The following is a 15,368-nucleotide window of genomic DNA, read 5'->3' on the forward strand; positions in this document are numbered from 1 at the left end:
CTTCTGTTTGCAAACATATGGCTGTAGGGGCGGAGTTTGAAGTGTGGATACCTGTTAAACCAATCACGCTGTTCCTTATACCTCCAGACCCTGCCTCTCCTCCCCCCTTCACTTTCCCGTTTAGGCCTCTAAACCCCGCCTCCCTCTTCTCCTCACTCTCCCCTTTAGTTCTCCAGACCCCGCCCTTTCTCCTCCTCCTCCTCACTTTCCCCTTTAGTGCTCTAAACTCCGCCTCCTTAATCCTTATTTTCCCCTTTAGTCCTCTAGACCCTGCCCCTCCTCCTCCCCCTTCACTCTCCCCTTTAGTCTTCCAGACCCCACCCCCCCTCCTCCTCCTCACTCTCCCCTTTAGTCCTCCAGACTCCGCCCCTCTTCCCTTTAGTCCTCCAGACCCCGCCCAGTTTAGCAGCTCTATTTGAAATGTGTTTGTGGGCGGAGTTTATCTGTTTAGTCCCACTTTAATGTCACAATTAAGCAGCCTTAGACATTCTCTTAATTACATCATTACTGCAAACTGTATTTTTTCCATGGCGATATCTCCCTGCCCAAACCCGAGCCCCATGTTTGTGAAAGTGTTTGGGGATAAGATGAGGAGCGGATGACACTCACGGACAATACACTGGTTTCCTCCGGTCAGGGTCTTCCATCCGGGACAGCAGTAGGCGTTGCTCCTTGACCCACAAACGTTTGGCCTGTTGAGATAAAACAGGACATTACAATCCACACGAGAACACTTGGACCGTGTCCGAATGTCTCCCCCAGCCCCTGATCCCTCACTCACTCCACAGCCCTGAGGAGTCTACACAGACTCATTCAATGATTCGGACACGCAGGACACGACTTTCAGGTCACGTGACTCTGGTGTCTGGATGAAAAAGTCTAAAAGGTCAACTCTGATTAGGGACGGGGCGATAAACAATAATACCGTTTATCGTGATAAAAGGGCTAAAAAAGGGTATAATCACCATAATCGCCAACAAAGATAATCATCATTTTATCACCAGAATCTGCAGAAAAAAAACAGGGGGGAGGGGGGGCAAAGGGGTCTGTTGTCCCGGGCCCCAGGGTCTTAGGGGGCCCAGGCCCCCAAAATTTCTGTTGATGGCCCTGATTATTCACAATGTTCTCTGCCAGATCATAGTTGTTTCCATTGATAAGACATTTTTTTTAATAAAAGTTGTTTAAACATGGAGCTTACTGATAACATTAAAATGATAATTATTTAAATCCAGAACATTTTAAACTATGAGCAACTTTAATAATTATTGTGATATAATTGTTAATCGCAACTACTTTGGCCATGATAATTGCGATATAAAATTTCAATATCGTCGCCATGCCTACTGAGGTGTGGAAATTCTCGCTCTCAACAGCTCAAGCTGAGGTTAGCGGCTACCGCTAGCAACTTTATACCATAACAGTTTATTTTAGAGTGTTTTATTCATAATCAGGATCCACGGTGAGATAAACTAGTGCTTCTATTTGCTTCATTCAGTTGTGTCCAGTTAAAGACCTGTCTCTGTCTGCCATTGATTTTCCAACTCCCACAATGCCTTGTGGTCTATATCGCCGGGACTAGTGACCACTGATGCCCACTGCTTTTCAAGGTGCATTGTGGCAAATGTTGAGTGCACCATTGTTTGGTCATCCACTAAATAGTGCCCCTCGAGTTAGACTGAACTGTTTATTCTTCATAAACTACAATCTTGAATGGAATTTGTACAAAATGATTAAGTCACATGTGTCAAACTCAAGGCCCCTGGGCCAAATGTGGCCCTCCACTTCATTTTATGTGGCCCTCGACAGGGTAAATTAAAAGGTATGATGCTCTTAAAATGTCATTTTATCAGGAGATACACAGTTACACAGCCATATTTTTTACTTCTTTGCAAATGAATATGCAATATTTGTAACTTGAATGAGGAATAAATATAGAAACAGTTAATTAACAAGTTTAAAAAGTAGTTACATTTATTTTCCATCTGTCCCTTTGACGGCAGCCATTTTGCTCATGTGGCCCTCTTTGATAATGTGTTTTGACACCCTTGGATTAAGTGTATAAACGAAACATAATTGCTAAATCGTAAAGGCTGCCATTTTTAGTCCTATTCACTCTTCTGCCTAATAGTGAATGGTAAAAGGTCACATTTTAATATAACACTCAAAGCTCTTTACATCAAGGAACCACTCCCCCATTCACACACACATTCATACACCAGAGTACACAGACACTGGGGGCGAGGGTGGTTAAGTGTCTTGCCCAAGGACACACTCCACAAACCTTTGGATCTGTGGACAAACGCTCTGCCAACTGAGGTAGTGTCACTCCAAAACGTCTAACCCTGTAGTTTAGATGTGTCCAAACATGTTCTGAAATGTGATTCTTGTTTTAGTTTCTCAGTTCAGATTTCAGCTTTTTGTCAATTATTCTAAATGTGTTCAAAATGTGAACTTTAAACAAAACCGTAAATCGCAAATCCACTCAGAGAGATTGTCAGAAAAATCACAAATAGATGTTATTACAAACTCGTTGAGCCCTGGTACAAACCCTTTTCGTTTTGGCTAGTTCAAAGTTTAGCAGAGACACATGTGTTTGTTGGGCTTTAAGATTTAGCTAATTGTAATTCGTCTAGTGGTGGAAGGTAACGAAGTACAAGTAGTAAAGTACTGTACTTGAGTAGAATTTTTAGGTATCTGTACTTTACTTAAGTACATTTTAGAGTGGATACTTTTTACTTTTACGCTACTACATTTGAGAACAGTATCTGTACTTTCTACTAAGTTTTTGAATAGGACTGAAAAGTAAAAGTACTTTTCATATGATCTGAGGGGTTATTTTTACCATATTCGTGGAAACATCTTGAATAAAGTTTTCGAGTTCAAGCTTCGGCTTTGAGCAAAACAAAAATAAGTACATAAAATTCATAAGAAAATGTTTTAAAATAGATTTGTATTGTTACTGTGACCAAAATATGTCCCATTTTTAATCAGTATTACTACATTTACACTAACAAATGAACAGCATTTTACTTATTACTCTTAAAGTACATTTTTGAACAGGTACTTAAATACTTTTACTTAAGTCGATTTTTCATGTTATACTTTTACTTGAGTAACTTTTTACCTCTTTATCTGTACTTTTACTTAACAAAATTGAGTACTTTATCCATCACCATAGCCTATTTATATAAATGAACGTAGCTAACCTGCTAGCTGCCGCGTTCCAAACAGGAAGTGATCATCGGTGCACTTCCTGCTCCATCGACTCTGGCCTCAATTCACTTTCTATTGAACAACTGTGTCCTCTCTCTGTACCTGCTGCTGTCAGACTCGTCATTTTGGTCTTAAATGTTCGTATTAACCCGCTCTACATGACCCTGGGGTTTTTATTTCACTTTTGTGTCTGTAAATCAAGATATGAACATTAATAACAGACAAATCAGGCGCCTTCTTTCCCTGAGGTAACTCCCCCTAGCGTTAGCAACAAGTTTGATTGACAGCGTTGCTAAGTGCCCGCTCCTTAGTGGTGCGGATGCAAAGGGGGCGTTACCTTCAAAAGCCTCGCTCCTGATTGGCTCCTGATTGGTTGCTATGATACTGGCCCTTTGCCGCTATAACTGCTAACCTCAATTAGCTTCATTTGACTGGAGCTGAACGCTGTGGTTGACGTCACACTCACTTAGTCCACTTCTTAATACAGTTTAAAATGTTGACTTAATTCATTTTGCTCATTTTAAACACATCCAGGAACATTACACTTCTTCACATTACAAGTTTGATTTGATTAAGATACATTTTCTTGCCCAGTTGTTTACGTAAGCGTCTGCAGACTTGTGGCAGCACCAACAGTTTAAACGATCGAGCTGAAACTAATATTTATACAACCGCCTCATGGCGACCCATCACTATCCCCATTATACTCAAACATGCTAAATGTTTATCTCTAAAAATATTACAGAGCAGCGGTGACACAAGCGCGTCTTTGTTACGGAGAAAAATCCGAGCATGCTAATTATAATGATGCTAATGCTAATCATAATACGCACTTATGCCTCAATCAGATTTAACAGAGCCTTTACAGCTTTAGTTTTCATTCGTTTTGGCACATTTTTGGGAACTTTTTATTAATAAAACTGGCGAATCGTTTGCGCCAAACAGTTTGAAAAATTTAACTTTGTGAACCAAATGTGAAACAGTCCAGTGAGGTTCATCTGGGCCTGTCCTGATCATCACTGTATCGACTTATCGTTCAGTATATGAAAGACGGAACCATATATTTTGAGGCGCAGTATTTTTATCGTAAGTACTTTTTCTTTGCAAAAGTGAAAGATTTGGTGTATTTTTGTTGTAGTAGAGCTGAATAAGTCCATTTTATGGCTAATTACTGGTACATTCTGCTGTTTTTTCGTAATTTGTCTGTTTAAAGAAGTGTGACCCACAGCGTTCAGCTCCAGTGAAGCTCATGGAGGCTAGCAGTTAGCAGCTAATTTGGATCCGAGTTGCATATTTGGAGTTCCTGATTTGTCTGTTATTAATCATATGTTGATTTACAGACATAATAGTGAAATTAAACCCCCAGGACCATGTAGAGCGGGTTAATACGAACATTTTAAGACCAAAATGATTAATCTGACAGCAGCAGGTACAGAGAGAGGACACAGTTTTTCAATAGAAAGTGAATTGGAGCAAGAGTCGATGAAGCAGGAAACGTAATGAAAAACCTGGTTCACAAAAGAAATAGATAGGTATTTGGACTTTTTAACTCATTGGATATCGGTCCAGCACAGGCCGATGTTTAGTTTTGCTCGATCTGCTGCATAAAAATACAGACAAACCTTTATATTAACACTTTAATTTTTTATACGAAGAGAAAACTGCTTCAGTGGTAAGTTTGGAAAATTTGTGCTGAAATTTAGACTCAAAGTGATTGAAAAAAGCTATAACATATTAGATGCGAGTTTCAGGGCCATCAACAGAAATTTCAAGACCCAGGGTAGGAAGCCTCACATGGGCCCCCCTAATTTATTGACTTATTTTGTATTTATTTTTTTCTCTTTATTTATACAGGGGAACACAATGAGAACACTTGGACTCTCTTGTTCATGTGCGCCCTGTTTAAAGTACAATACAAGCAGAAAAACAAACAAGTATACAAGTCCATATAACACATTAAAAACAGGAGCAGGTGTGTGGATAAACATTTGTTAACAGATTATTAAATTGCGATTGTGTCACCAATGTATTGCTTTTCCTTCGTTCTTCCAAATATAAATTAATAGGATGAAGGACCAATTCTGGGCCCCCTAAAACCCTGGGGCCCGGTACAACAGACCCCTTTGCCCCCTCTCTGTCCACACCCCTGGCTCGTTTACATTACAGTATCACTATTCACTCTCAGCCCCAAACACTGGTGATGTGTAGTTATTTATACAGCCACAGCTGCCCTGCAGATGAAAAACAAAGATTTGGGAAAATAATTGAGATTTTCCGGACAAGCGCTGCAATTCCGAACAGATTTGCATTTTATTTATGTTTTAATAATCAGATTCTGTTCAAAGTTCACATTTTAAACTGGGAAACTAATGCAAGAATCACATTTCAGAACATGTTTGGACAGATTTAAACTACAGGGTTAGACGGTTTTATGCAGAATAAGACAGGAGATTGTGTTGGTCAAAAATGGCAGCCTTTGCGATTTGCTAATTGTGTTCATTTGCGATGTATCTGGCAACCCTGGGTCTTTAACTCTAACCAATCACAGAAAAGCACTCAAATATTTGTACAGTGAAGGTGTTTAAAGGTCCTGTATGTTACAAAACTGAGTCTTGTAGTTTTAAGTCATGTTCTAATGCTGTTATTTCCTCAAAAACAGACCTGGAGTTGTTTTTTGTTTCCTTTATTATTAGTCTGTCTACATCTCCAAAGCTCAAAATGCTCTGTTCCACCTTGTGATGTCATCAAGTGGTAGTTTTCAAGCTATATTTTACCTTTAGTTCAATGGAGATAAGTGGCAATTCCAGCTGAAATGATCTAAATGATTCTAGAAATGAAGGTGTGTGGAGTTTAAAAACACAGTGGAGCACTTCCTGTATCACCACTTGATGACATCACAAGGTGGAACAGAGTTTTTTTCAGTTTGAGAGAAGAACTCAGCCTAAATCTGCAGGGTTTGTGTGTTAAACATGTGTGAATGAAACACAACGCATGAGGAAACAACATTATTATAACATTATTTTAAAAAACTAAGTGTAATACGGGGTCTTTAAAGTGTCTTGCTCAGCGACACAGTAAAAGTCCGACGTGGGGATCGCTCCAAGTTCCCGTCTTGTCAGTTTCGATGTCGGTTTTGTGCATGTTTGAGCCGTCTGCTTCTATGTTTCCCTATGGGCTGAAGCAGTGCCCCTGAAACAGATGTCTGCTCCAAATGAACTTAAAGTCTGTCCAATAAACTGGATGCTGTTCCTCTCTGTCACCACCGGACGCAGATGCTTTCTCTCCTCTGCTTCCTCCCTCCTTCCCTCTCTCCCTCCTTTCCTCTGCATTTCCTATGACTAATTCCAACGTTCTCTCCTCTCCCGCTCTCTCTCCTTCCCATTTTTCTCCCTTTCCCTCTCTCTCTCCTCTTGTTCTTTCTCACTCTCCCTCCTCACCCCCCTCCTCCTCTCTCCCTCTCTCCTCTTTGCCTCTCCCATCCTCTTTCCTCTCCCCCCTCCCTCCCTCCCTCCCTCTCCTCCCCTGTACCCCTCTTTCTTCTCTTCTCCCTCTCCTGCTCTCCTCCTCTTCTCCCCCCTCCCTCTCTCCTCCCCCTCTCTTCCTCTCCTTCTCTTCTCCCCCTCCCTCCCTCCTTTCCACTGCACTTCCTATGACTAATTCCAATGCTCCCTCTTCTCTCTCACACCCTCTCTTTCTCTCCTCCTCTTCTCTCTACCCCTCTCTCGCCTTCCGTTTCACTCCCCTTCTCTCCTTCCCATTCTTTCTCCCTCTCCCTCACTCTTCTCCTTTTTCTCACTCTTTCCCTCCTCACCCCTCTCTCTCTTTCACATTCTCCTCTCCCTCTCTTCTCCCCCTCTCCCTCCTCTCACTTCTCCCCTCTCTCTCCCTCCTCCTCTCTCCACTTTGCCACTCCCATCCTCTTTCCTCTCCTCTCTCCTCCCTCCCTCCTCCTCTCCTCCCCTGTCCCTCACTTCTCTCTCTCTCCCTCCCTCTCCATCTCTCTCTCCCTCTCCTCCTCTTCTCCCTCCCTCACTCGTTTCCTCTGCACTTTCTCTGACTAGTTCCACTTTTACTACATGTTTACTTTCTCTGCAGTTTTATCTGTGATGTTTAAACGTGTTTTTCCTGATTTGTGTCGTCACGATATAAAGATTTCAAACTCGATTTTGATACGGACAAAAAGACTCAATACCGATACCATAATAAAAAAACACACTCTTTCTTTTCTTTGAATATACTCTGATTTTCCACATTAAATGGTAGTGCTTCCTTTTCTTTTCTAGTGGTCCATGGGCGAATACGAGTCTGTGTCTTATACTTGAAACATACAGAGAGACACCAATATAAAGAAGCTTAGTCCCGGTTTAGTCCTGGTTTAGTCCTGGTTTAGTCCTGGTTTAGACCTGGTTTAGTCCTGGTTTAGTCCCGGTTTAGTCCTGGTTCAGTCCTGGTTTAGTCCTGGTTTAGTCCTGTTTTAGTCCTGTTTTAGTCCTGTTTTAGTCCTGTTTTAGTCCTGGTTTAATCCTGGTTTAGTCCTGGTTTAGTCCTGTTATAGTCCTGTTTTAGTCCTGGTTTAGTCCGTCATGTTTCCAGAGGACGGATCAGCACTGGTCATGTGACTGGAGCGCACACATATAGTCGGGCAAGAATATCTCACCATCAAGCTACAGTTACACATCAGATCTATGGAGAGGCGCTATTTTATTTTTTTCCCAATAAAAACACTTGTAATTCAATAGATGCAAAATGTTGCTGCTATGTTAAATGTTAAATGCCATCCTGTGGAATATTACTTAACATACAAACCTTGCATATTTAGGCTGAGTTCTTCTCTCAAACTGAAAACACTCTGTTCCACCTTGTGATGTCATCATGTGGTGATACAGGAAGTGCTCCACTGTGTTTTTAAACTCCACACACCTTCATTTCTAGAATCATTTGGATCATTTCAGCTTCTGGAGTTGCCAAATTCTCTTTAAAACTGTTGAAAACTACCACTTGATGACATCACAAGGTGGAACAGAGCATTTTGACCTTTGTAGATGTTACAGACTAATAATAAAGTGTTACTCAAACGTATGTGAATGAAGCAAAACACAACTCCAGGTCTGTTTTTGACGCACTAACAACGTTCTAACATGGATTAAAGCTACAACAGTCAGTTTTGCGTCACACTGCACCTTTAAACTGCTAAAATCACACTGTTTTTACGAGTCAGCTCTGTGAACGGCTGCTGTAGCTCGCGTTTGTGAAGAGGAGGGGCTCGCGGTGCAGTTTTGGCGCTTCATTCCTCTGTAGTAATAAAGACGATGTCACACTTTGTCAGTTCTTCACTTCCTGGTTGAAATAAAAATGTAAAATCGACACTTTTTTTCCCTCCGTCTGAGCTGCTGTTTTTTTTTCTTTTTGCATTGACCCACATTGAACAGCTGCACATGTGATTTATCCATAACTGGGGTGTGGTGTTTTTGGCCTCTCTCCCTCCCTCTCTCTCTCCCTCCTTCTGTTCCTGTCATCCCTCTTCCACCTCACACTCACTTAACTCCCCTTTTCTCTTTCTCCTGGTCCTTCTCTCTGTCCACACTCTCTCTCACCTCCACCCCTCATCTCTCTCACTTCGCTGCTTTTCTCTCCGTTTCCTCCCTTCCTCCCCCCTTCTCTGTCTCCCACTTGCTTCCTTCCTTTCTTTTCTGTATCTCTCTATTTCCCCCTCGCACTTTCTCTCTCCTTACCCCTCTCTCCTCTCCCTCCTTCTCTCCCCCTTGCCCTCTTTCTCTCCTCCTCTTTTCTCTCCCCATCTCTCCTCTCCCTCTCTCCTTCCCTCACTTTCTCCCTTTCCCTCCTCCCCTTCCCCTCTCTTCTCTCGCTCTCCTCCTCTTCTCTCCTCCCTGTTCCTCTCTCTCCCCTTCTCCCTCTCTCCCCCTCATCTCTCCTCCCCTCCCTCCATCTTCATCTCTCTCTCCCTCTTACCCCCTCCCTCTCTCCTCCTGTTCTCCCCCCTTCTTGTTCTTCCCCCTCCACTCACACCTGCCCGTTACCCTCCATCTCTCTCTCTCTCCTCTCTCTCTCCCTCTTTCTCTCCCTCCTCTCCTCTCTCCTCATGCCTGTTGCTCTCTCTCTCCTTCTCCCTATCTCCCTCCCTCTTTCTCTCCCTCCCTCTTTCTTTCCCTCTCTCACTCATACCAGTTACCCTCTCTCTCTCTCTCCTCCTCCCTCTCTCCCTCCTCTCTCCTCTCTCCTCATGCCCGTTGCGCCCTCTCTCTCCTCCTCCCTCTCTCCCTCCCTCTCTCCGTCCCTCTCTCTCCCTCCCTCTCTCTCCTCTCTCTCTCCATCCCTCCTCATACTCGTTGCGCCCTCTCTCTCCTCCTCTCTCCTCCTCTCTCCCTCCTTCGCTCCCTCCCTCTCTCTCTCTTCATCCCTCCTCTCTCCTCATACTTGTTGCGCCCTCTCTCTCCTCCTCTCTCCCTCCCTCGCTCCCTCCCTCCCTCCTCTCTCCTCATACTCGTTGCGCCCTCTCTCTCCTCCTCTCTCTCCTCCTCCCTCCCTCCCTCTCCTCTCTCCCTCCCTCCTCTCTCCTCATACTCGTTGCGCCCTCTCTCTCCTCCTCTCTCCCTCCCTCGCTTCCTCCCTCTCTCTCTCCATCCCTCCTCTCTCCTCATACTTGTTGCGCCCTCTTTCTCCTCCTCTCTCCCTCCCTCGCTCCCTCCCTCCCTCCTCATACTCGTTGCGCCCTCTCTCTCCTCCTCTCTCCCTCCCTCGCTCCCTCTCTCTCTCTTCCTCCCTCCTCTCTCCTCATACTCGTTGCACCCTCTCTCTCCTCCTCTCTCTCCTCCTCTCTCCTCTCTCCCTCCCTCACTCCCTCCCTCTCTCTCTCTCTCCATTCCTCCTCTCTCCTCATACTCATTGCGCCCTCTCTCTCCTCTCTCTCTCCCTCCCTCGCTCCCTCCTTCCCTCCCTCCCTCCCTCCCTCCCTCCCTCCTCTCTCCTCATACTCGTTGCCCTCGTTTGTTTCGATGTCACTTATTATCACACAGAGCTGGAATGTGATTTTCTTGCCAATATTTAATTACCAAACTTTGCTCCAAAACGTCCAGACAATGTCAGTGTTGGGTCTCAAGTTCGTTAGGGAAATGCTCGGGCGTTTTCTGACCCGCTGAGGACGGAGGGATGGAGGGATGGAGGGATGGAGGGATGGAGGAACGGAGGGCACATGGTTCACAGACTCGTACAGTTCCACATGAGCCGTACAAGGAGCGTGTCACTGCTGGGATCAATATGTCAACGCTGGAGACTGTGTATATAAATGGACGTAGCTAACATGCTAGCCGCCGCGTTCCAAACAGGAAGTGGGCATGGCCGCACTTCCTGTTTGTGCTCCATTGTGAATATGAGACTTTGGTTCCGTCATTATCCAAAGAGTTGAGATTTAAAAGTGCTTAATAACACTCATTTCTTCATGTAGTCTGCAGTGAAACGGAGCAAAGGATCATGGTCTATGTAGTTCCCTCTGTTTTTTAAGCTAGTTTTTAAGAGACTATATATTATAAGACTTCTGACTGTACGGTATTGCGATATTTTAGTTACTGTTACATCGCTATAGTCAGTTTAAATGAAGCTAATCGAGGCTAGCAGTTATAGCGGCTAATCTGGAGCCAAGGTCACGTATTTGGAGTTCCGACCGCGAGTATCATAGCAACCAAAGAGCCAATCAGGAGTGAGGCTGTTGAAGGTAACACCTCTTTCCACCCACACCACTGGTTTAGCAGGGAGCAAACGCTTAGCAACGCTGTCAATCAAACCTGTTGCTAATGCTAACTGAAGTGACCTCGGGGAAAGAAGGCACCTGATTTGTCTGTTATTAAAGTTCATATTTTGATTTACAGACACAAAAGTGAAATAAAAACCCCAGGATCATGTAGAGTGGGTTAATACGAGACCAAAAGACCAAAATGTTGAGTCTGACAGCAGCAGGCACAGAGAGAGGACACAGTTTTTCAATAGAAAGTGAATTGGAGCCAGAGTCGATGGAGCTGGAAGCTTAAAGAGGATGTATTTACTTCTATGTTGTATTAACTGTGACATATCACATATTTAGATCTCCATGTTTCCTTTTATTGTTTTGAAAATGCTAAATTCACCCAAAACAACGTCAACAACGCCCCCTTCACAGCGCTATCACATTACAATCAGTGTTAATGAAACTACTGCACATCACACCAGGTTTGTGAAGTTGTAGTGTGTTGTTTTGTATCATGTTTTTGTTTATTTATGGAGAATTGTCGTGTGGGAGCATGGGTGATGTAGGCTTGTGGGCGGAGCCTCGTAAAGAATCTTACAGCTAACCATAAGGAGAGTTTGAGTAGGGCCTGGAAGAGATCTCTAGATTACTCAAACATGCATGGATGACATCTACAACCTCTTTAGACATGATTTTAATGAGGGAACGACGTTATAACATGGGAGAAAGCTCCAAAAAGTCAAATTGGCTTCAAACATCTGGAAACAAAACTCTACTGATTAATATTTGTTATGACGACCAGTGCTTTTCTTGTATAATTTAGGGTAGTTTTGCTGTGGTTGGAAGCATCAAAGCGCTTATCTGGGTGAAAGTGTGTTTTGTATCCAATAATGAGTCACTTTTGTCTGCTTTAGGATCACGGGCTGTAGCTACTGTGGGCCTGAGGCGGGGTACACACACACACACATTGAGTTTCCATGTTTCTTGTCAATATTACGTTCATTTTAAAAAATTTAATGCATTCTTTTTCCAGACCAAGGTTCAGTTTGTTTTCATCCCTGACCGTTTGGACTGCTCACTAGCGCTCTTCCTCATAGTGGCCACGTGATATTACTGCGTCGTGTCCGGTCAGCTCATTTAAACAGGTTTTGCCCCTTTAAACCGGGACGAAGGGCCTTTTTACTCTCACACACCTGGGATACTGCGCTGAAGACGTCTGACTGCAGATGGCACTTACGTCCTGCCTCTGCCGGTAGAAAGACAGCGCCAAAACCTGTTTAAATGAGCTGACCGGACACGTGGCAGTAACATCACGTGGCCACTATGAGGAAGAGCGCTAGTGAGCAGTCCAAACTGTCAGGGATGAAAACAAACTAAACCTTGGTCTGGAAAAAGAATCAATTAAAATAAATTAACAAAGACCAGATGAACCTCGTGGGACATTACACTGACACTGATTAATTGAGCTTTAACCGATATTTGACCCATATTTACACTTTAAATCAAGCTGTTGATCTAATAATACAAGTTTTACATGTGACAATGTGAGCAGTGATGGAAGAAATACTCAACTTTATTACTAAATTTAAAAGTACACATACTGGAGCAAAAAAAAAAAAAAAAATCTCAAGTAAAAGTGTCACATGAAAAAATCTACTTAAGTTAAAACAGGCATGTCCAAACTGTGGCCCGGGTGCCAAATACGGCCCTCAGACCAATTTTTCGTGGCCCTCAAGCTTCCAGGTGAATTGGCCCATATTACTTTAAACAGTACTTTTTACTGCTCTTTTCTGATATTCTACTTACTGTACTGTGTCCTATTGAGGATGTAAACATGAATAAAGGTCTAGTGGTTCAGTCAAGTTTGGACAGAAGTATTTCATGCAGATTTTCAGTTTTGTTCAACAGAAACAAATGAATTGATAGTTTTTTCCAGCTGTTTTTTATATATATATTTGCTCAAAGTACAACCATGTTGAAAATAAACTTTTAGCCTTTTCAGCAGGTCTCAAACTATTATAAAAATACTTTTACTTTACCAGTTCAAAAATGTAGTGGAGTAGAAAGTACAGATACTGCTCTCAAATGTAGTGAAGTAAAAGAAACTACAGTACATAACTACTTTTACTTCGTGACGTTCCAGTGCTGAGTGTGAGTGTGTGTGAACGTGTTTTAGTCCCTGTCCCGCCCACCTTTTCCAAACAGATGCTTTTAGACGAAGGGATAATGACAAACAAGTGGGAACGAGACTAAACCCGGAATAGAACGACGTTTACGCTAAGATACAGAGGCTAACCACTCTGCCGCTACAGTCTGAGTCTCTGTATCTGCACGTTTTGTTTATTCTTTATTTGGTTACACATTTTGGACATTTTGGACATTTTGGGCATGCACATATACACCTATTCTATCAACACACAACCGATGAAGATACAGCAATCTGCCTTGACCACTAGAGGGAGTCATGAGTGATTAGTTATGAGAAAACTAACCTGGATTTAAAGATATAATCTGTAACTTAAATGTGCATGATTAGGGACATAATGGAGCATGTTCTGAGCACAACTGAGACAGAGGATGAACTTGGGGAGCTAGAAAATAGTACACGACTCCCCCTACTGGTGAGAACTGGGAATGCACGCTTAAAGAGGAGGTATTTTTCTTCTATGGGGTATTTAAGAGGAGGTATTTACTTCTATGTTGTATTAACTGTAACACATCACATATTTAAATCCATGTTTCCTTTTATTGTTTTGAAAATGCTAAATTCGCCCAAAACAACGTATTAACATGTTTTATAAGTTTCATTTTAGTTTTTGCCGCTGAATCCAAAGCCCCTCCCCCTTCACAGCGCTATCACATTACAATCAGTGTTAATGAAACTACTGCACATCACACCAGGTTTGTGAAGTTGTAGTGTGTTGTTTTGTATCATGTTTTTGTAAATTTATGGAGAATTGTCGTGTGGGAGCGTGGGTGATGTAGGCTTGTGGGCGGAGCCTTGGACAAATCTTACATCTAACCATAAGGAGGGTTTGAATAGGGCCAGGGAGAGATCTCTGGATTACTCAAACATGATGGATGATCTAAAACCTCTTCACACATGATTTTGATGAGGAACAACGTTAGAACACGGGAGAACACTTTAAAAGAATCATAAATCAATAGAAAGCAGACAGGCCCTAGACACACACAGACACACACACACACCCACAGACAGACACACACACCCCCACCCCTACACACACACACAGACACATGCACACACACAGACACATGCACACACAGACACATGCACACACACACAGAGACACATGCACACACACAGATACACACACGCGCACACACACACACGCACACCCACATACACCCCGACACACACAAAAAGACGCACACACATACACAGAGACACCTGTTTCCAGTCTAAACACTCGTTCTCTAAAAACGTGCCAGAGCAGGAGTAAAGAGTGAAATGGTTTGACGCTGGGGTCACGTTACCCTTTCAGGACGTCCGAGCCGCCGCGCCTCTTGGCTCTGCTGGCTCTGGAGTCTGGAGGTGGCTGCTTGGTCCCGGGCTCGGACTCCGGAGTATCGACCCTCAAAAGCCCCACCTCCACTACAGGTTCTCCCGCTTCTGCCGCTTCAGGCGCTTCAGCCGCTTCAGCCGCTTCAGCCGCGCGTCCAAACCGCACAGCAGCCAAAAGCAGCACGGCCATCAGCAGCAGCCGCGTCCCGCTCCACGCACTGTGCCGCATTCTGTCCTCTGCGCCTCTACAACTCCAGTGCAGTCAAAAAAAAACTCTCCCAGAAAACTCCTGTCCTGTGCACTGAGCGGACTCTGCAGTCTGGAGTCAAAGCTGCAAAGCAAATCAACACACACACACTTTTAAAACCGTGCGTAAAAGTGAAAAAGCGACGTTGGCTGTGCGTAAAACCTGTAAAACCTGTGTCTTACCTTGTCTCCACTGCAGGAGATCAGCTTCAGACTCCTTCGGATCACCTCTGCGCTAAATAACGGTGAGCAAAAGTTGGACAAATGCGAAGAAAAGTTTGGAAAAGGTCCGTAAAAGTCCGTGGATGATGCTACAGACGCGCGCGCATGGTAACGTGCCGTGGCGAGCCGTGCCGTGAGGACTGTGCGCAGATAAACTTAAGGAGTGTGCAGCAGAGAGTCGGAGCTGCTCAACGTCTCTCCCTCCTCTGCGCTCTCAGACCTTTCCTCATCCCAGCGCCGATCAACTTTCCCCGAAAACTTTTTTTTTCTTTTTTTTTTTTTTTCAATTCCGCCCTCTATTCTCGCGATACAATGTGTTAAGAGAGAAAACGCACAAGAGCAGAGTCAAACAAGAGGGATTCAGAAAGAGAGAGGAAAGGAACGAGCTGGGGTATTAAAGAGGGGGTATTTACTTCTATGGGG

The 15,368-nt window shown here is 43.7% G+C and overlaps 1 protein-coding gene across 1 annotated transcript in view; it reads right to left on the reverse strand.

Moving 5' to 3' along the window:
- fbn1 (fibrillin 1) overlaps positions 1 to 15,159 on the reverse strand; it is a 191,416-nt gene extending 176,257 nt beyond the window's left edge. The window contains exons 1-3 of the mRNA XM_033983222.2: positions 14,907 to 15,159; positions 14,450 to 14,808; positions 610 to 692 (exon numbers count right to left, since the gene is read on the reverse strand). Of these exons, the coding sequence (XP_033839113.1) occupies positions 610 to 692; positions 14,450 to 14,706 (340 nt within the window). The 5' untranslated portion in view covers positions 14,707 to 14,808; positions 14,907 to 15,159. The remainder of the gene's footprint in view (positions 1 to 609; positions 693 to 14,449; positions 14,809 to 14,906) is intronic.
- Positions 15,160 to 15,368: the final 209 nt, after the last annotated feature.

This window comes from Periophthalmus magnuspinnatus, chromosome 3, assembly GCF_009829125.3.
Source record: "Periophthalmus magnuspinnatus isolate fPerMag1 chromosome 3, fPerMag1.2.pri, whole genome shotgun sequence".
Lineage (NCBI taxonomy): Eukaryota > Metazoa > Chordata > Actinopteri > Gobiiformes > Gobiidae > Periophthalmus > Periophthalmus magnuspinnatus.